At 41.7% G+C, this 22,933-nt stretch overlaps 1 protein-coding gene across 1 annotated transcript in view; it reads right to left on the reverse strand.

Moving 5' to 3' along the window:
* Positions 1 to 5,331: 5,331 nt before the first annotated feature.
* SNX18 (sorting nexin 18) overlaps positions 5,332 to 22,933 on the reverse strand; it is a 29,255-nt gene continuing 11,653 nt past the window's right edge. Inside the window, exon 2 of the mRNA XM_006074169.4 lies at positions 5,332 to 7,990. Coding sequence (XP_006074231.1) covers positions 7,737 to 7,990 — 254 coding nt within the window. The 3' untranslated portion in view covers positions 5,332 to 7,736. The remainder of the gene's footprint in view (positions 7,991 to 22,933) is intronic.

Raw genomic sequence — 22,933 nt, forward strand, 5'->3', positions numbered from 1 at the left:
GACCATAACCCACCAGGCTCCTCCGTGCATGGGGATTCTCCAGGCAAGAATACTGGAGTGGGTTGCCATGCCTTCCTCCAGGGACTCTTCCCAACCCAGGGATTGAACCCACGTGTCCTGCGGCTCCTACGCGGCATGCAGGTTTTTTATTTCTGAGCCACTGGAAGCAGTGTTGGAATCAGGTGACCTGGGTTCAGATCCCAACTCTGCCTCTTTCTGGCTAGTGTAACCATCAGAGAACGTCTAGAAGCCTGTATCCTTGTTTGCAAAATGGTTTCGTTTAAGTCGGTTCTGTAGATAAAGTACTTAATGGCCAGTAATAGTACCTCACCTAGAGCATAACACACACTCTAGAGGTAAGCAGCAGGAAAAAGAAATCCATCTCAGCCCAGGATCCACGTGTGCTTATTTGCTAAATGTCATCACAAAAGTGACAGGGGTTCAGGGAAGGGACCAGATGCAAGGGCGCATTGTGGAAGGTTTCACTGGGCAGGGAGGAAGGCAGGAGAGCAAACTAGACTACAGAAAACAGGACTATGGTTTGGCCCTACCTCTCTTCACAGTCTGGCTTACCTAATAGCTTGGTTGGGAAAGAATCCATCTGCAATACAGGAGACTCGGGTTCGGTTCCTGGGTTGGTAAGATCCCCTGGAGAAGGGACAGGCTACCCACTCCAGTATTCTGGCCTGGAGAATTCCATGGACTGTATAGTCCATGGAGTCGCAAAGAGCTGGACATGACTGAGCGACTTTCACTTCACTTTCACTCTTTACAGTTTACTTTACCCATGCTGGTAACAGTATACTTAGTAATGCTGTTGCATTTCAACAAGGACTATCACAATGAAGGCTAATTTGCTCACTATTGTGAGTCCATTGTCCACAGGAGATTGTTCCTTCTACATCTGGACAACCTGCTTCCAGGTCTCAGGGGTGGTTCTAACCTCCTTTGTATATATATATATTTTTTTGACTAGTACCTCTGTCAACTTTAAAATTTATCCTTATTTTTAAAATAGAAAATACATTCAACCTTTCAAAGATATAAAAAGTCATATAATAAAAAAATCTCCCTCCCACCCCTGTCATCCAGTTCCCAGACCCCAAAGCAAACAATGTTACTCTTGTCACCAATTGCTTGTCTCTGCTTCCAGAAATAATCCAGGCGTGTATAACCAAATAGAATTTCCTCTTTTACTCAAAGGGTAACACATTCTTTTTGTCATGTAATTTTTCTTGAGAAAATTCTATGTTAGTATATGAAGATATTTCATTTTTTTAGATTTTTTTTAGATGTTTAGATTTTTTTTTTATATGTTTTATCAAACATCTAAAACAGTAATCCTTCAGGTAACTGTGCAATTTATCATGGGATCACCTATCAACATGGGTACCTAAAATGTCAAATTTTCTTTCCATGGATTGTAGAATAGAAGCCATTAAAAAGCACCACTTGTTAAGAAGGCACCCCCCTCCTTCCCCCAAGGGAAGGCTTTGCTTTCCCATAGGTATTTGGGTTCAGATAAAGGACATGGACTTGGTCTCACGTGGCTGTAGCTTTCTAATGAATATGCAGCTAGCACCTCACTACTCCAGGTGACTCAAAATGAGTTCACAAACAGAGACCAGGACATAAGTGATCAAAACTACAGACTCTGCACATCAGCAGATACACTGAAACACTGCAGGATTTAAGCTGAAACTAATTTGCTAGATACTAAACCATACTCCAACTTTTAAAAAACATTCTTCTCCCCAAGTGAACCATTCTGAATTAAAAACAAAAACTTTGCATTTCCTAAAACCGTGAGGTTGAACAAAAGCTGAACTACCACGTGGTCTAACCAAACTTGGTTACATGGATGTCTTCTTTAATACAGGGCACAGTTGCTCCAAAAGTCATTCGAAGGTATTAAATTCAACTTCCCAGAATGAACACAATGACAGTCATTTAGAAATGTGTCTAAATGTGCATGAGGTCAGGGCTGAGACACTGAACACAGAGCATGTTGCCCCTCTTCGTTCATCCTAGGCCTCAAGTATATAATTTTAGGGTATGAACACAGCAGACATCAATAAAATCGTTATTAATTTGGTGAACAAAAGCAGAATTCTGAGCTGTCTTCTTCATCTTGGTAAGAGCTACAGGACAATTTTGTAAACATACTGGTATTTAAACTCTTTAAAACCAAGTAGGGAGCCTTATGGACAAGGGATGGTCTCTAGAGAGCTGAGCCCCTGCCCATCCCAGCAGGAAGAATTTAGAGTCCGAGAAGCAATGAATTATGCTGCTAGGCAGAATATGTAAGGATGCTGTGCTAGGATTCTGGGAACCTAGAGAGGGGTTTAGACCTGAGCCAGAGCTGGATGGGGGACAGCTGGCCAAGACAGGTACACGGTGACAATGGGAACTCCTGTCTGATGGGGACCGGGGTGTGGGTTCCTTGTAGCTTATACGAGGTCCCTATAACATCTCATCCCTTCTTACATAATCACCATTTATCATTCTTAATCTTGCCATGCACTGGGCTCAGGGCTCTTTATGTGTCATTCAATTCTTGCAATTTCTGTGAAGCAGTCTATCCTATTCACAGACAGAAAACTGGCTCAGAGAAGTTAAGTGACTACCTCAAGGTCACACAGCATTTGGGAACATTACTATCATTTACTAAGTACCTACTTCTGGAATTTTTATCACTTCCCATGGTTGTTATTTAGAGAGGGAATACGCTGAATGTGAAGGACTGTACATACTGGCTAATCTACTGTCAATAATTCAATAAAATCTAAATAGGCCTATCTTACAATGGAGGAAATGGAGGCTCAGAGATGGGTTGGTGAGTTGCCTGAGGTCATTCAGAGAGTAGGAGCTAGGATATGACCCCTGGCTCCAATGCATTCTCTTTCTCACAGACATGCTGGGTCAGCTTCCCCATTATGTTGGCAGAGAAGCCCAGCAACTCAGCAATTACTAAATCCTGAGAGCTATATTTCTTGGAGTAACTGAACATTTAAACCACTAGAAAAATAAGATCTGATGCATCTGGCCACTTCAAACTTAGAAATCATTTCCACATATGCTGATGGGATGCACAGCAAAGGAATGTCACACATCTTGTGTCTTTCTAAGTCCCTTTTAGGGTAGCTTCACAGGTAACGCTGGCTTCTGGTACAAGTTCATCCAAGGAAATGGAACTTCCTCAATGGCTCAGCAGGTAAAGAATCTGCCTGCAATGCAAGAGACCCAGGTTTGATCCCTGGGTTGGGAAGATTCCCTGGAGAAGGAAATTACAACCCACTCCAGTATTCTTGCCTGGAGAATCCCATGGACAGAGGAGCCTGGCAGGCTACAGTCCAAAAAGGCACAAAGAGTTGGACATGGCTGAGTGGCTAAACATGACTTAACAAAACAAGCCACTTTTGGAAGCTCCATCTCTGCCACAGGAATAATGGGATTGGGAAATCAAGACCAAGTAGGAGGAACTCGTGATCCCTAGAAAGGCTTTAGCTATGACTCAATCCTAGATTACCTGCCCACAAAGTCAGAGGTCCGGGATAGAGGCAAATCCCCAAGTTGGGTTTTTCCAGGAGCCTGCCCCCAGATCCCTAGCATAGCACCCTTCTGTACTCTGCCTAGAAGTTTACTCCACCACTCCTCAGACTCATGAGAACTTACCACGTGGAAAATCGTGTGTTGCTTCTACCTGTGACCAAGGGGAACTTGTCATGGCTAATTCTGACCCTGACCAAGAGGAATTAAATGCTGAATTTCACATTAGTTCCTGTGGCTTCCTTTCTTCTTTCAAACACCCTTTAAGAGACCTTCTCCTTCTCATGTCCCACCCTCCAATCTTGGGCCACAGATGACATCTCCAGCTTGGGTCAGGTTTCCACCACTGGCCTAAGGAAATCTGTGAACTGGAAGATAGCTTGGCCATTTTAGATGTATCAGAAGAGGCTGAGAAAGCCAAGCCACAGGAAAATAAATAAATAAAACAGACCCATAAAGATAAGACCCTGACAGATTACAAAGCCCCACATGGATGGCAAGCTTAGTTCTAGATGGGGTGTTTGGCCCTGTGTGGGATTTCCAGGTCCCTGTACCCATCGCAACCCTTCACATTTTGGATTAGGCTAGTTGGAGCTGGCTTGCCGCTGGCAACCAATAGTGACAATTCCCAACAGAGAAAACATGTAACTACTTAAGCACCTACTATGTGTCAGGTGCTAGACACACAGTAGCTACTATTTCAAAACACCTCACTCACAATTTATTGTTATAAGTTCAATAGCTACTGAAGTTACTAACACAAGCAGATATTCAGTGGGACTTCCAAATGGCTTACGGATTTAAGTTAATCAAACAGTACAGAATTTCATGAACAATTTATATGGCAACTGCAGATGGACGCTTAAGACAGTGAATTCAGTCTTCTATTTTTCTGTTTAAGTCTTTCACATTAAATAAATGCCTCCTTGATTACTGGAGAAAAAAATAATTATAATATTCCATTGAAGCTGAGAAATAAAGCAACCTTTGTTTATTTTTTAAAAGATAAACATGGCTGATCTGCACTAATCATAATATTTTGAAGGAAATAAAACAATATTTGATATTTTTCGTCTAGAAATAAACAATACTCTGTTTTACTTAGTCTGTCAGCCAAAGACAAGGCTGGAAATGAGAATATTGGATAATGCCTATGGATTTAAAAGTATCAACCATGGTATTCAATTCTGAGGAAATAAAAGCATAAATGGATAAGCATTACAAGCATAAGCTTATTGCATAAGTATTATGCAATAAAAGCATAAGCATAAACTGGCTTAGTAAATTAATAGAAAAAAATGAACTTAGGAAAGAATGACATTTAAAGGTTTATATATAAACTTTACATGTTTCATTTGAGAGACCAAAACATTTTTCAAGTCCTTAATGATGAGAACAGCAGCAAAATTCAAGACAATTAAAAACTGGCATTTAAGAAACTGCTGTATTGTTATGAATAAATGTAAGACAAGAGTACCAGTGAAGCCCAAGAAAATCCCACTTAAACTCCATTCAAGCCAATGAGCACTGGCTTTCCATTTCACTTTCCAACGTGTTCCCTTATTCCAGGTTTGAAATATACCTTCAGATAAGAGAGTCTAGAAGAGTAACAGAGTTCCAGTACACAGCTGCAGAACCAGTCTTGCTGCATTATAGTTTCAGCACATGAACAACTACAACTGTTTCCAATTAAAATAGCAAAGCCAGGCTCAAGTGCACGCCCTGTTCTAAATACATATTTGAATCAAAACTTATGAATTATAGAAAAAAAGACAAATAATAGCATGAAGGGCATGATAGTTTATTTTTTAAAAATTGTACCACACTGATCATAATGACCAGCATACACATTATGATGGCTTTTCTCTTGGGTATTAACATCGCAGTATTTTTGTATACTGAAATGTTTCAATAGGACCAAGAACGTTAGAGAGATAAAAACCTTAGATGAAAATGAACACTAATGAATCTGGTGTCCTACCCCATAGAATTAATTTAAACCCCTTATGAATCAGTGGCATTATCATGTTATGTAGCTCTGAAGAATGAAAGTTCTCTTCTAAATAGGCAGCATGAACCTATACCTTCTTCCTCTTTAATCTTTAGCTCTTACAATTTGAACTATGTCCACCCTGGCCAAAGCACAATCATACAAGACACCTCAGATAATTTCCATGCTACCATTGCACAAGTTTAGTGATTTTTACTTAAACAAACAAAAAGTCAAACCACTTTCAAAAAAAAGGAGGCAAATAAAAATGATTTTCCAATCATTTGAAAAGCATAGTGCTTATTTGTCCAATACAGACTCAAACTTAAATTAAATGCTATCATTATCATCTCTAAACTTCTGCAATAAAATTAACATATATATATATATGGGTTTCATTTATAGAACTGTATCTTGCAATCAACAGGAGAAAGTTATTTTTTTAGAGAACAATATATTTGGTTACAGTTCCACATGTCGGTAGTAGAGACAAAGCCACATGATGTTAAATCTGGCTCTAAGTTACCTAAGGTATAAAATTTTGATCAAATCTGATCTTAAAAATTCAACCCATGTGAGATTACTTTTTAGAGTAAATGTGCTATTGAGAAATCATTTCAATAACCTTCACTTTGTATGACTATCTGCAAATTGACCCTTTTCTTTTAATCAATGTGACTCACCAACATTTCAAACTGACCTCTTTACTTCTACGTTACCACTTGAATACCCAGGGATTTCTGAGGCAGCATAAGTTTGACTTCATTAAAAACAGTAGACACTTTAACCTTTCAGTGACAGCTTTACAATCTGTAAACTCAAGAATCACATTATTGAGCTCAGCAACTATAAAAACATTGAGATTCTGGTATTTCAAACCAAAATCTCTTTGTGCTTTTTAGATTAAGCTGCTTTTGAATATTTTTGGTATTTATCAGCCATTTGTATTTCCCTTATAGTAATAAAAGAATATACTTAAAGTAATTTTTAAGGTTAAATGTCCTGGGGGCTTATCAATACTTAAAGAAAAAAAATTACTTTTTTCCATCAGCATTTGGAATAGTAGAAATTATTTCTGGTCCCTCATTAGATCAACCAACATTACTTTTCATCACGTATAACACTGAATTTTATAGACATCCCTGAAAAAGTTTTTGATTAAGTAAACAAGTGAATCACAGTGGAGTCTCAATCAGTTAACAGTGTAGATCCATTAAAACACACACACACACACACACACACACACACTGAATATTAAAAAGAAAAATTTCAAGCTAAAAAAGAAAAAAAAGAAAACTCTCATAAGAATTAAAACCGAGTGTGTATTGTCACTGATTCTGTGCTCGTGTCCCCAACAGGTTAGACCCCTTCTCCGGGTTGTAAGACATGTTCGATTAAATCTCCACGTCAAGTTTCCAGGACACTTGAGTGAAGAGACTAGGACTGCAGCATCTAAGGGAGCAGAGTGGCACCATTCTCTTCCCTAGCAGACACCCTGTCTGAAGGTGAACATGAGGCTCCCTCCGCTGTGCTCGCCAGCATCTATCAGGAGACAAAACTCGCTGGGCAAACTGATGACAGCTGATCCTCCCGCCCTGCCCCCAGTGCCGACAGGAGGTTCCCAGCAGTTCGTCATTATGTGCACTGGCCTTTCACTCTTTCCATCAGAAAAGTTGTGGTTGCTTTAAAAAGGGGGTACGGGGTGGAGAAATGAAAAACCAAGAGTCTAAAGGCACAAAGTCGCATAGCTGCTCTAGTTGGAGTTTGTAAACAGAGAATAGGCTGAATTTAGGTAATCCCAATCTATGAGAGTAAAAAGGCATCCACAGCAGGCTTTTAACCAGCCAGCTTCTTTGAGACCCTTCATGGGTTTTGAGGTCTACAAAGTACGCACTAAAATACCCATACTTCAAAAAGCAATAAGGCAAATAGTATACTCATTATTCCAAAAGTTACAATGGTAGTGTAGGCATACAGAGTATAATTTAGTTACAATGTGTGGTACTGTTTCTATTATATAAACATATTAACTGCTTCTTTCCTACATAATTATATATTCAGCCCAGTTTCAGTTGAACACAAAACCATCCTTGTACCACTGCTGATAGTTGGCAATAGTTCTTTGATAGCAGTTTGTATTCTGCTGTAGAAATTATCCTTGAACTGAAAAAAAAGTCCACAATCCAACGTCCAGTCATTAAACACTATCATATTTGTGAAGAGCCTCTTCCAACTTCTGCGTCACTTTTTGGAAAAATATTATTTGTTGTTGTAAGAAATGCTGCATTTGTGATTTAAAGTCTCTTACTCGAATTTGATGGAAGTGGTGAATTTCAGCCAAAGTAGCAAAAGAAATAGTGTTACAGCGATCCTGAATGCCATCAGCCTTTTGGACTTCCATCTTCCCTTCTTCCACGTGTCGCCTACTCTCCTTTACTTTGGTAAGAGCTCCTGTGGTTTAAAAAAAAAAATTAATTAAAAAATACATATAAAAAAATAAAAAAGACATATGTATCCCAGTGTTACAGCTACACAGTAAACAGAATGTTGGGCATTATAAATACTTGCCTGAACTATTTTGAAGTCCTTTGGCATTTAAAGGGGTGACTATAATTATTTATTAAAAAAGAAGAAATCTGGTAAAGTTTCTGAAAACACCTCCACTGCTACAAATTCACTTATCAAAACTAGCCTTTGCCATTGACCAAATAGTATGTTTCATCTCTTCCAACAGCAGAGATACTATATACTACAGACAAAAACTGCAAGGAATTTTTCCTAAAAAGACAAACCAAGAAACTCTGCAATTTTAACATTCTTAAGGGACAAAGTGTAACACCACTCTGTGTGTGTGTGTGTGTGTGTGTGTGTGTGTGTGTTAGTCACTCAGTCACATCCAACTCTTGGTAACCCCATGGACCAGCCCGCTAGGCTACTCTGTCCATGGAATTCTCCAGGCATAAACACTGGAGTGGATAGCCATTCACTTCTCCAGGGGATCTTTCCAACCCAGGGATCAAAACTGGGTCTCCCACATTGCAGTTAAGATTTTTTTTTACTGTCTGAGCCACCAACACCACTATATACACACACATTAAGAAGGTCATCTCTAAAGTGGAGCATACTGCAGGCATGCCTGATTCTGACTCCACATTCTACCAGGAGATCCATACCTGTAGCATAATGGCCCTGTGCAGTAAACAAATGCCTCCGTCTCTTTACAGGCTGTAAAGATCAGTGAGTGTGGAGTTTGCCCTAATGGTCACCTGGGAATGAAGCCAGAGGTGTCATAGCTTCCGGCCAAGAAACATCACCAGAGGATGCGGGGCCGGGGGGTTGGGGACGGGGTGGGGTGCAGAAGATGGTTTCTGTCGCAAGTGCCACAGGAGGGCAGATCTTCCCCTAGAAGCACAGTCATAAAAAAAGCACAAAAGCCTGAGGATGCATAGGAGGTAGGAAAAATAAAGACTATTAATGTGTATTAAAAATGAGTGATGATAAAGTTCAAATCACTTGAGCACAGCCAGCTCAAGAATCCAGATTCCTGACCCCACATGCATCCATTCTACTGAACCACGATGAAATACGAGAGAAACACTCAGGGCACCAGGCTTGCTGGTCTGAGGATGTGATGATGCTAAGTGGAGGGAAAGGGAGCCTGTTTAGAAGGCAGTGGGGAAGCTAAGCAGCTTTGTTGTGGAAATGTTGTTTTAGCCAATGGTGAAATATACAGGAGAAAAGCCCTGTATCTAAATTTCTTCAAATCTACAAAATAGAGTAAACCTACTATTAAATAAAATCCTTAAACACTGTTTTGTTTTTTTTTGCACAACTCAAAGACCTGAGAAATTAAAACTCATCAACAACAAATGTTACAGATATAAATGTATGTATGTTTGTATATTTTCATTTATTTATTCTAAAGATCTTTACCTGAAAAGCAGGAGAGCCCTGGAGCAGAGAGAATACCCTGCTTCCCCCGTGACCACACAGTGGAGATGTCATCTATGTTAACTGGGCTACAAGAAGACCCCTACCCAATCCCCTAAGTAGCCATCACATTTCCCCCACAGCAGACAAGACTCAAGAAGCAATGCAACCTGCCTGCCTGTGGTCTACACTAAACAGAGAACGCTCCTCCTCCTTAGAGACAGAAAAGAATAATTTCTTATAGCGAACTTATGTTCATTATATTTGTACAAGTGTCATCGTTAATATATAAAAATTGAAGTTGAATAAACTAGGAAAGCATGAGACAGAAAACTAAAAAAGAAAAGAAAAAATTACCTAAAAGATGACTGAGAATATGAAACTATGAAATTTACGTTGAAAATGGTTGAGAGAGAGCTTGCTGTTATTGTTTAGTTGCTAAGTCGTGTCTGACTCTCTTTTTGCAACCCTGTGGATTATAGCCCGCCGGGCTCCTCTGTCCATGAGATTTCCCAGGCAAGAATATTGGAGTGGGTTGCCATTTCCTTCCTCAGGAGATCTTTCTGATCCAGCGAAGGAACCTGTGTATCCTGCTTGGCAGGTGGATTCTTTACCACCGAGCCACCTGGGAAGCCCAAACAAGGCATCAAGAGAGCAGAGTCTCAGGCGATCTGACTGTTCATGTGATTCAGGGCCGAGGTGCCTGCTATTGAGCATGGAGGACAAGCACTGGAGCCCTGCCCTGCACAGATCCCTGGGCAGCCGAGAAGCAGCTGGGTACCGGGACTATGCTGCGAGGGTCACTTGCTCTAGTCACTGGAGTCCAGCACAGAGGAACTCAGAAACCTGGCCCTGAGCGGCGCCAAGGTCAATGAACCTGCAGCTCGTCAGCCTCCAGATGAGATCACCATCTTCTCAGAAACGACATTCTATGACACAGGCCTGCAGACGTGCATCCGTAAAAACCAATTTACAAATGAACAAGCCTGACGTTTTCACAACCTGAATCACATCAGAATACATTTTCAAAACTCCTGGACACAGTACAAGTGTTAAATCTCTCCAAGGCCTAAAGACCTTTTGGCATTTGTCACCTTCAAGCTTTCTGAGTGTACATACTAAAAAGGAGTTGTGAATCGAAGACTCACTTTTCTCCCAGCTATGAATTTATTTTGTAAATAACACAGAGCCCTGAACAGTTGGGTTTCTGGGGCAATAATCTCAGCTCATTTACCAACATTTGTGGAGGGCCTGGCTTCCCCAGTGGCTCAGTGGTAAAGAATCCACCTGCAATGCAGAAGCTGCAGGAGACATGAGTTAGATCCCTGGATGGGGAAGATCTCCTGGAGGAGGGCATGGGAACCCACTCCAGCATTCTTGTCTGGAGAATCCCCATGGACAGGGGAGCCTGGCGGGCTACAGTCCATGGGGTTGCAAAGAGTTGGACATGACTGAAGCAACTTAACACACAAAAGGACAGCACAGACCCGGCAAGGGGGATGCACATGGCGGGGCTCACACTAAGTGTTCAAGTCCCCAACCTCCGGAACTCTCAAGGAAGACACCTTGAGAAAGCACACTGAGGGCCAGCACATAGCCATGGCGTGAAGTGACAGAGCCGCAAAGCACGGAATTCTGCATGGCAACTGACTGTGGCTTCTTTCAAGAGAATGTAATCATGTCACAAGGGAAAATGCTTGGAGGACCTGCTCTGTGCCAGGCAGTGCTGAGGACAAAGGGTGCCAGGGTGGGGGCAGGAATAAGCGGAGATAACAGTAAATGGGAGCTGCCTAAAACAGATATCAAATATGCGAGGCACTTTCTGTGTACCAAGTCTAACCCTGCTGCAACTCTACTACAGACATTACTGCTGTTTTACAACAAGGAAACTGAGAAAGCCACCCACATTCTTTGAGGCCCGAAGTTAGCAGTAACCCAGTAAGAGGTGGGAGAGATGGGATCTGAATGCAGAACTGACTTCAAAGCAAACACCACAAATATTCAGAAAAGAAAGTGGAGACTGAAGAGACAAAAAGGCAAGTGGGCTGGTAAGCAGGGTGCTGGGGATGAGGGCAGGGGCTCCTGCCCTCCCCTTCTCTCTTTTCACCTTCCATGCTGGTCCCTGGCTTTTATTCTGACGTGCACGTCAGGAGACCTTGTGAGTATGTAAAATAAACCATATAGGTGTTGAAAATTTCCCTCTGGAATCTTAGTAACCTCATTCAATTCATTAATTGTGCCTGTAAAGCCTTTTAATATGTATAAGATGTCTGATTTTCTTATCCTTGAAGCATACAATTAGGGTGCTACAAAAAAAAATCAAAAAGGCAGCACATATTTCATTATTTTGACAATTTAAACTCAAACTTACATGGGGGGTGGGGGGTTTTGTCTTCCCCCCACTTCCCCCCTTCTCACCGACTTAGATTCTAATGGAAAAGTATATAAGTCAAAATAGGAAGAACAGAACAAACCACTGAAGAGAAGCACCCAAAGGGCAATTTCACTTGGAATTTTGGTTTAAGGCACTTAATACAATTCAAATCTATTAGCATAATGCATCAGGAGATTGCAAGGAGCAAGGAAACAGGTGAAATATGTTTATCAGAAACAGACATGGTTCCTATTTCAGGGACTCGAATTATTTTTTGAGGTGACAAGATTTACATGCTTGCAACCATTCAAGACCTACACAAGATAGAAAATGAAGGTATTGAACAGCATTCTATAAATGTACAAACTGGTAGAAGAGGGAGTACTCGGTGTAATCAAGGAAGATTATGTCTTCACAAAATTGGACCCATGAATTTGGAGCAAATTTTAAAACCACAATGTCTTTTAACTAAAATGTAGTTAAAGTGGTTTCCCTCCAGACCCACCTTCTGAAGAAAGATGATTAACAAAAAACAGGCTGACAGCAATATACTTTTTGAAAAATCGAAAGAGTTCCCGAGCTGACAGCAATTCAGTTCTCTAAGCATCTGGTTGTTACATTTCAGGAGGACAACCCACAGACCTTCAACTCCAAGCCCCCCCAAAAGTAAGTTATCTTTTGTAAAATATTATTGACAGTTAAAAAATTATTTCCTTCAAGAAGAAAACCATTCTGTGTTTAAATATTCACCTCACAAGCCTCTGATTAGTTTTTGCCATACAGTTTTAACAAATACTAAGGGTTTAGTGTGTTTTCTTATGAGAAAGATAAAGTCAAATCATTCAATAAGCTAATTATGGAAGTTAATTAGTTTACTGTCTGAGAGTATACAGAAAAAAAAGAAAAAACCACTGGGGAATTGATGAACAGAACTACTTTCTGGAGTTTCCCTGAAGCTCCCCTCTACCCCACTTCTACCCACTGCACTTCTAAACTCTGGCTTCTCTCAAGGTCAAAGTGGGAACATACTTTTCCAATAGAAATGATATTACAAACATCCATTAGATATAAGTAAAATAGTTTTACTATTAGAACTAGGACTTAGGTTTTGTCACAGACGGTGTATTCTTGCAGTTTATTTGCCAATTCTCAAACTGGGAATTATCTGTACACACATCTACGCTTCCCATATTTCCAAATCTAAAATATTAAACATCACAAGGCAGAGATAGCCACATTTTCAATCAGGTTTAGCTTCTAAAGAGTGAAGAGTTGGAGAAAGAAAACTATTGGGGGCAGGGTTAGATCCCTACAGACTTGCTACTTCTAGGAGAGCTTAAAATATTAACTTGTAGCTAAGAATCAACTGCAGAGGTACAATGTAACCAGCTGCAGAGTTGTAACAAACATTACAGGCATATTTTAAGTATTCTCTCAGCTGTACCAAACCCAAGAGGAGTGTAAATAAAAGCTAGAAACATGGGCCAGAATCTAAAGACCAACAGGAACGCATACTTTTATCATGCAGTCAATACAAAAACAGGCAAAGGTTTTCAAAACCTGTATTTTTTTTTAACTTTATTTTGTATTGGGGTAGAGCCAATTAACAATGCTCTGACAGCTTCAGGTGAACAGGGAAGGAGCTCAGCCACACACATACACGTACCCATTGACCCCCAAACTCCCCGTCCCCAAAAGCTGTACTTTGATAGTGGCTAATTTAGGAGGAATCTAACCCTACCAGGCCTCTGCTGTCACAAACATCACACTGTCACCCTGCTTTTGTAACAGTAAGGAAAATCAAACAATAAGGGGGAGAAATTATAAAATAAAGCCTAAGGTGAAAAGTGGTTGCTTCTGCATTAAACAAAAGACCCATAATACTCATGGGTAGGGCAACTATTTTAAAGTGAAAGAAAATTAAAAATAGGAGGGATCAGAGGGAAACATATTTCAGAGTAGGAACACAAGTACATAACTACAAAATTATTTCTCGGGCTAAAAGACAAACATTATATGGGGTTATATATGGACAAAATAAGATTTTATCAAGAAAAGAAAATAGAGGCAATTATTAAATTCTGATATTAAATAAGAAGAGGCTGACATTACAGAACAATGAACACATTCTTCATTAAGATACTTATAGCCAATAACAAGACAAAATAACAAGAAGGTAATATATGAAAAAATGGTGCAGCCTCCCCAAGTTACACAACTAAAAATAAATTCTTAAAGGGTAATAGAAGTACAGGAAAAGGTATTCATGAACGTGGGCAATGTATTTCCATCACACCCATGACTGTGCTCCCCAACAGGCAAAAGCAATCTAGCTCCCATGCAGGACACTGGGCTGAGTTGGACACATTTCAGGTGTTTCTTCCTCAGGGAATCTCTGTGGCGGGGAGGCAGAAAGGAATACAGAGATGCGCTTCCCAGGTGGTGCTGGTGGTAAAGAACCTGCCTGCCAATGCAGGAGACATAAGAGATGCGGGTGTGATCCCTGGGTCGGGAAGATCCCCTAGAGGAAGGCATGACAACCCACTCCACTAACCCTAACCCACTCCAGTATTCTTGCCTCAAAAATTTCATGGACAGAGGAGCCTGGTGGCTACAGTCCATGGGCCCCAAAGAGTCATAATACAGAGTCACCCCTCCTAAAAAGGCTTCCAGGCTAAGAAGGAACTTGCAGCTGAGCACTCAATCTAACTATTAAAATAGTTGGACAAATTATTAAAGGATTTCCACAGGATAGAAAGTTCACTCAGGAACTGATCAGCCTAAACCTTTATTCCAAAGGATGGAGCAGGACCATGACAGACTTCTACCACTACCACTGGGGAAGCTGGAAGAACTGAGTCCTTTGGTAAGAAGGGCAGAGTTGGGTCTCCGATTTTTTTTTTTTTTCCAATGAGCTATAGGTTGTGAAGGTTAGACGAGGTTTTGGTGCAGTTTTTTTCAGTCTCTCTAGCAAGAGGCTGTGACTTGCCCAAAGTCCCACAGCTAATTCCTGGCAAAGAACTCGCCCTTCCTACCTGCCTGCCAGCCCTGCCACTCTCCACTTAACATTCCAGTCAGGGCCTCTGCTCCACTCTCTTGAAAAGGGTCCTTCCCTTTCTACATTTGGAGTCATAAAAGGAAAACTAAACCAGTATTTCAACTTTGCTTTAGGACCTGCTATTAACAAATCTCCCAGACTTTTTTGGCATTCTTAGCTGACTCTGTACATGCAAAATTCCTAACTGTGTTCATTTTGATACTTATTAAAATTACTCAGGCTCAGAGAAAGGCATTTTGCCCATTTTCCTATCACCAAACCCAGCAGAACTCATGTCCTAACTTCATTCCCACTCCTCTCCTCCCATGTTCTGGGTATTTTACCAATGTGAGCATAATTTTAAAGCATGCTCAGGCCAGAAGGAGCATCCTAATTAATAACCCACATGCACTCAATTTTAGAGGAATGATATTATGCACACTTGTGGGGAACACAAAATAATGACACATAAAAGAATCCAATCACATGATTAAGTTCATTATTTTTATAACCTTAAAGGGCTCAAACTCATAGATTAATTACAATCCAGGAAGTCAGCACCATTTTCAAAAGCATCACATTATTTACACAGCATGCCATTAAATTATGTACATCAGTAAAACTGTTCAGGAAGCATCTCATTGCCATTTTGGTTTTTCTAGAATGAGAGCACTGAAGCTCTGGTATCATCTAGTCAATGAGAACATGTGAAGAATAGCCAACAGTCAGGAACAGTCTTCCCTTCTTTAAATTTTGAGAGCAATCGCTTAGGGAAATATGTTTGGAAACTGTACCCAGTTTTCTTTTTTAAAATATAATGTTTATTTTTTCCCTTGCAATTTAAAAAGTAATACACATACATGTAGAAAATGCGGTAGGATTTCAGGCTTGGCCAGAGACTGCCTTGCTCTGGAAGGGATGTCTGAGCCCTAGAGAGCGAACAGTGATGCCAGGGCAGAAGAGAACAGGACGGCACTTAGGGACAGCCAACCAGCTGGCTCTCTGTTGCCCTCAAGCAACGACGGCTGCTCAACCCTGTTTTCAGAGATTTGATCATTCCGTGTTACATGTGTCAGTTTTGATCAGTTCCATGAGCTGAAGTATAAAGCACATTAGCCGATACTGTTACACTACACTGAACCCTGCTGTATCATCTCCTTCTGATTTGCAGAAAGAAAGCACTGCCCTGGCAACTTCTGACCCAGCAAAACCAGAAAGGGGGAAAAAACAAAAAAAACAAAAAAAAAACCCCAACCCACTCACATACTGCAGTGCCTCAGACATTTTAACCAGGGAGGCTCTAAACTCAGTTGAGTTTATCTGGCCTCCCTTCAGTTTCTCTGGTTAAGGCCCTCTCTTCCACCTTCACCTTCTCAGGCCCCACCCTACCCCCCAGGCTTGCTGGCTGCTCCAAAAGCTCCCAACCTACTAGTCTCTGTACCTGAACTTTGCCTTCCTTTCCTTAACCAAATCTCTTATTCTCCTATGCTTTGTCCCTCCTCGGACCAATTATACAAAAGGTTCAGTCACTAAGCAACAGGGATCCAAAGGCTACATTTTCTTCCTTTAAAAAAAAAAAAAAAAAGAATTAGAAGAAAAAAGTAAGCGCTTCATTTAATTTTGAAATCATGAATGTGCCAAGAACATTAACAAGATTTTGTCTTCCTGGGGCCCTGCCCCAGAAAACGCAGGCAGTGAGGGACAGAACAGGAGACGGGCTGAAGGGCACAGGGACAGCTGTACAGAAGCTGCGTGAGCTAGACCTGTTTTTCTTCATTCCCTGGTACTTGTGAAATGTTGAAAGAAAATGCTAATTTGGCCAACGTGGCCTATTTCGCTCCTACCCTCCCATCACTGGTACCCACCCCTGGGTCCCTGCTAACTCCCCAGTAACTCCTTCCCCCTAAACTTTTCTCCCTCCTTTCGGTTTCCATCCACCCACTTGTTGACTCTTCTTCCCCTCTCTCTGCTCCAATATTTACTTTTTGATTTTTTTTTTTTAATTAGTAAAATAGCTCCCAAAACAAAGACTGACATTTACATAAAAGGGGCAGGATAGGATGGCTATCCATCCAGGGAAAACAGTCCCATGTGAGTACCTGCTCTATGCAAAGCTGTGGTCTGTACTCTGCATGTCTAGTTTTGTTTTGATCTTTAACTTGGAAAGAAAAACAAGGATGACTCTTTTGTTTTCAGAGGTGGACAAGAGGCTTAAGCAAGGTAAATAACTTTACAAGGTGCCAGCTACATGTGAATCTGGGTCTGCTTCATAACCCACGCAGTTCCCTGTACCTGCCCAACTGGGGCTGCCTCCTGCCTGAGACCTCAAAACCCCATGGACCAGGCCCAGAACACAGGGCACCACACCACACCAAGCCTCCAGAAGCCTCATGTTGGGATAAGCAACCCATGAATCACCTCCATGGAGAAGGAAAGGGCAACCCACTCTAGTATTCTTGCCTAGGAAATCCCATTGACAGAGGAGCCTGGAGGGCTACAGTCTATGGGGTCGCAAAGAGTAGGACACAACTGAGCAACCGAGTAGGCATGCACGAACCGCCTCCAGGCCCTCACAATTCTATTTATTCCTGCATCAAGTCTGACTAAGTGGGCTCCAGATTTGGACCATGTAAATAAACTTGAGAGCGTGCAAATAGTACCACTGAACTCATCAGTGAGAGCAACTTTTTGAAGGGACAAAATGTCCCTAGAGCCAAGAACTATCAAAATTCAAAGATACAAGTAATTCAAAATTCACTTTCAATTCACAATGAGAACTTATGAGTCATTCAAAAAAAAGAGAGAGGGTCAGGACCAGGATAATAAATTACAAAAAAAAAAAATTAAATAATAATAACAACAACAAAGACCTGATTGCTTGATGATGAAAAAAATTAAAGAACCTTAAAGAACTCAGGCCTCTAAGTTTGGGTCCTGAAGATACAATAAGAAGCTGTTTGTTCTGGTAAAAGTCTTATTATTTCCTAATTAAGCAGCCCTTTTAGCTCCATTCAGCAATCAGCAGAAGTGTACAGGCAGGATGACATTTAGTATGAATGAAAACACTCACTGACGTGCACCGCATCTTAAAACAGTGGATTACTTCTACTCACTATGTACATACATCCATACAGCTCACCTTGTCCAGAAATGAAGATGAAAATCACGGGATTATATCTCTTGTGGCTCATTTGGTAGCATAGGTTGTTCTGTTCACAGCTAGGAAATGTTATATATAATAAAGGTTCTCGTGTTTCAGCTTATATTAAGTGTTAAATACATGATAAAGATACTGGGGTGACAGATTCAAGAGAATACTGTAAAAATAGTGCTTTTATTTCAGAAGACTCTGGATACAATGGTGAAAATGTTGATGTGCTTATGGCCAAGCAAAGAGAGATAAAGACCAAAATTTGAGGATAAGAAAAACATTTATCATTTTCTTTCTTAAAGGTTTTCTACCCACAGAATCATAATAACATAAGGTAGAAGGAATATTCTTGATAATCATGAACATACAATAAAACTCAAATAAAACAACTGATGCTGTAAAACAGAATCCATGGTGTGGTTAAAATTCAGAGAATACACTTGATGCCTGAGGTGCACAGTGGATAGTTCCTAATTCCTAATCCTTTTGTTTCCTGATATACACGCATGGGTATAGGTCTGTACAAATAAAGCAGCATTAGGGATATTTGCAAGCTGCCAAGCACTTTGGATTTAAATGACCTTTGACATACAACAAAACATACCTATACCTAAGACTAAAATGGACTTTGGAAACTACCTTTAACCAAATGTAAAACCTTAAGTTTCTTTTTTTCTAGGAAGATAAAGGGAGGCCCAAGCTAAGAGGTGGTGCAGTAGTAAAGAATTCGCCTGCCAATGCAGGAGATGCAGATGCAATCCTTGGACTGGGAAGATCCTTGGAGAAGGAAATGGCAACCCACTCCAGTATTCTTGCCTGGAGAATCCCATGGACAGAGAAGCCTGGTGGGCTATCGCCCATGGAGTTGCAAAAGAGTCAGACACGACTGAGCACACATGCACACAGACTAACATAAATCTAATAGAAGCTGCTAAGCAGACAGGACCTTCTCTATGGGGGAAGGAATAGAGTGAGGTGGCACTGGCCCTTTAGAAAAGAAACAGACATGTTAGGTACACATCCAAAGCCAGATCCATGATTCCCAGGACCGCTTCTGAGAGGGCTGCAGTTACTACTACAGTTAGAACAATGTTTTCAAAGGATCTTTTTCTTTCTTTCAAGTATTCTTCCCAAATAATATCTAGTTTTTAACTTTAGAAATGTAATTGTAAACCCCAGCGTTACCAGCTGCTATTTAAGCTACGGTGGGTACTAAGTGGTGAGCAGCCCAGCATTAATGGCTTCCTACAGTGCTGTTTGCTGTGGCCATTATGATCGGCACTTCACATCACTTTACAATCACTACACTTCGGGGAAGATTCCTAAATCAACAGTTTTAAACTTAAGCACACTCTTGGCCCTGGGGTGTCCCTGCTTTCTGCCTATGGCGGGGACCAGGTTTCCACTGGCTATGAGTCTTTACTCTGGCCACATCTAGACTTCCTGAACTAATCATAAATAAACAACTGAAGTCAAAACAATCTACCAATAGAAATACAGTATTTTAAAAGACATAAAATATAACTCAAAACACATGAAAACTTATAGATTACCCATGCTGACATTTACTAGCATTTATAAAGATTTCTCACTGCAGGCAATAGGTGGGCTTTTGTGAAAATCACAAATGTCAATATGACGAAATATAATAAAAAGTCCAGAAAATGGGATTTTCTAAGGATCCCTTCAGCCCCATTCCTTCTCTTTCCCTCTTTCTTTTCTTAAACCTACCTATTTCTATTCTTGGCATCACTACTTTCTGTCACTCAAACTTAATACTTCAAAGGTAACTCTAGACTCAAGCTTCCCTGGTGGCTCAGTGGTAAAGCATCTGTCTGCAATGCAGGAGATGCAAGAAACGTGGGTTGGATCCCTGGGTCGGAAAGATCCACTGGAGGAGGAAACGGCAACCCACTCCAGTAGTCTTGCCTGGGAAATCCCATGGATAGGAGAGCCTGGTAGGCTAGAGTCCACGGGGTCACAAAAGAGTTGGACATGACTTAGCAAGTAAACAATAACTCTAGATTCAAGAGAGCCACCCCTCACCAGTCCTACCACTCTCCCTGACAGGTGTCTTCAGTTCACCTGCTCTTTCGAAGCCTGCCTCGAGCCTGGTCTACTAACAAGCCTCTGCAGGTCTGTACTCAGCCAACAGGAGCAGCTTCTTGGGAACCAGGTTGCACTCAGGGGACGCATGCCAAGAGCTCACAGTTAGGTTCTATGGCTCACCGCCTTCCTGCCGGCAAAGTGGGGATAATGAGAGAATTTACCTCAAAATCTTCCATGAGGTTTAAATAGATATAATCCAGTGCAAAGCACCATGCCTGATGCACAAAAACCCTCAATGTACATTTGCTACTTTTATCACAGTTCAGAAGTCACGCTTCAGTTTCAAACCTTTAGTGGCTGCTGACTGCCTATAGGATAAAACAATTTTCTAGCAAGCATCCTACCTATTGTAGCATAAAGAGTACTGACCTCAGGTCAGGGATAAAAGTGAACTCAAATCCTAGGTCTCCTTATTAGCTGCATGATCCTGGAAATCACTCAACTTCCTTGAGCCTCACTTGGCACCCAGTTGGGGAGTTAAACAGCTATACTGGGTTGAACAGTATCTCCTCACAAAAATTCACATCCACCTGGAAACTGTAACTGTGACCTTATTTGGAAACAGGGTCTTTGCCCACATAATTAGTTTGGGTGAGGTCATACTGGATTGGGCTTCCCAGGGAGCTCAATGGTAAAGAATCCGCCTGCCAATGCAAGAGACGCAGGTTTGATCAAAGATCCCTGGGGGAAGAAATGGCAACCCACTTCAGTAATCTTGCCTGGGAAATCCCATGGATAGAGGAGTTTGGCGGGCTACAGGCCATGGGGTTGCAAAGAGTCGGACATGACTGAGTGACTGAGCATGCAAGCACAAGGCCATACTGGAAGAATGGGCCCTAAATCCAATGTGGTAGAATCCTTAAAAGAAGAGGAGATGAGCACACAGGGAGAATGCCAGGTAAAGATGGAGGCAGAGACTGGAGCCATGAGTCTACATGCCAAGAACAGCAAGGATTGCCGGCAACCACCAGAAGCTGGAAGGATCCTCCCCTCCAGCCTTTGGAGGGAGAGCGGCGCTGCCGACGTCTTCATGTCAGACTTCTAGACTCCGGAACTGGGAAAGAACAAACTTATACTTTTCTTAAGCCACCCAGTTTGTGGTAATTTGTTACAGCAGTCCTGGCAAACTAACTCAACAGCTAATCATTAATGCTTAGAGACATATTTGCCACAGAAAATGGTTATTCCAGGTGTCACACAAAGAAACTGAGGCTGAGCGAAGCTGCTGGTGGGAACTCAGCCCCATATGGTTGAGGTCCAGGCTCATGACCACTCTGCTGCTACACCCACCCCTGAATGGAATTAGACGCAATGGTTGTGACTGCCCGGAATACTGCTGCTCACGCAGTAAGTACTTAAAAATGGTAGCAACAGCCACACATACATCAACTCCCTAACCTGCTTGACCTCCAAGGGTCAGCAAACATTTTCTTTAAGGGTCAGACAGTAAATATTTGATGCTTTGCAAGTTGAGGCAAAATTGAGGCTTATAAAACCATTAAAAAATATATACATATATATATAAAACATCCTTAAGCTCAAGTGCTATAAATGAACAGGCACCTGGGTGGGTTTGACCTGTTGGCTGCAGACCCCGCTGCATCTTCCAGCATCTTTGCTGGCAGCTCCATAGGCTCAGTGTGCAGGGCATTTTATTCTCCCTGCCCCTTCCCCCACTCCTGTTGGCCAACACCTCCTTCTGTCTGCTCTTCCCCACCCGCAAAGACATTCTCTTAGTTTAGTATTTCACCATGTCTTGCCTGAATTATTACAAGAATTTCCCATCTTGCCCCACCCCGAGCCACCCTTCACACCTGTCACCAGGACTGCAGGCCCGAGCACATCAATACCCCTGTTGATCTTCCATGAGGCTCCCTCCATCACCTCCAGCATCAAAACCACAAGGACCTTTCTTAAGAACACCAGTGTCTAGGCTACATGTTCCTGCCTTTCAGATTCAGTGCATCCAGAAGGGGCCCTATGTCCAGCTGCAACCATGCCAAGGCTGATGTGAGAGGCAGCCGGGTTTAGTCCCTGATTTTTGTACTTATGGTTCCCTCTGCCCAGAATGCCCTTCCCTGCGCTGCCCACCAGGCAAACTCCCAACTGCTTTCAAAACTCTTCTTTGGCTGAGACAGGGAGGAGCCACCCTTGAACTCTGCATAGTTAACCACACCTCCTCTGCCCTACTTCACACCGTGGCATGTGCTACCGTGCCTGTATGGGTCACACAGGATAGTGACAGCTAACTCACCTGTCAGCCTCCCTCAGTGACCTAAGCTCTGGGCATGGAGCGTATCAGCTCTTATATGCTTATCAAACCTATCCTAAAGCATTCCCAGATCAACCACGCACTGTCCATCGATGTTCCTCCAAAAGGCAAAATACAACCATCTTTCAAAGGGAAAACCAATGCTACCACCCAAACCTCTAACACAACCCTGGACTCTCACGCACTATTATTCCACAGGCACTAAGTCAGATCCACCTCTCATTTCAGTTTTCTGCACACACATTCTCCCTCCCTCATGGAACTGCATTTTCCCTGAGGGCAGGCACCTCCTGCCCAACACCCACACCCAATGGTTTGTGCATCCAAGTCACTCAACACCCTGAACACACATGCTCTAATTCACATGTTTTGAATTAAGCAAAAGGGACCCCAGGGAAAGAGTAGTATCATGAAAGCTTCCCAAAGAGGAGAGAAACATACGATACACGAGTTTAAACACCAAGAATCAATATAAAGTTCAATCATGAGGTACATAATTCTTCTGGCACATAAAATGAAGC

Source organism: Bubalus bubalis, chromosome 19, assembly GCF_019923935.1.
Source record: "Bubalus bubalis isolate 160015118507 breed Murrah chromosome 19, NDDB_SH_1, whole genome shotgun sequence".
In the NCBI taxonomy this organism is placed as follows: Eukaryota; Metazoa; Chordata; class Mammalia; order Artiodactyla; family Bovidae; genus Bubalus; species Bubalus bubalis.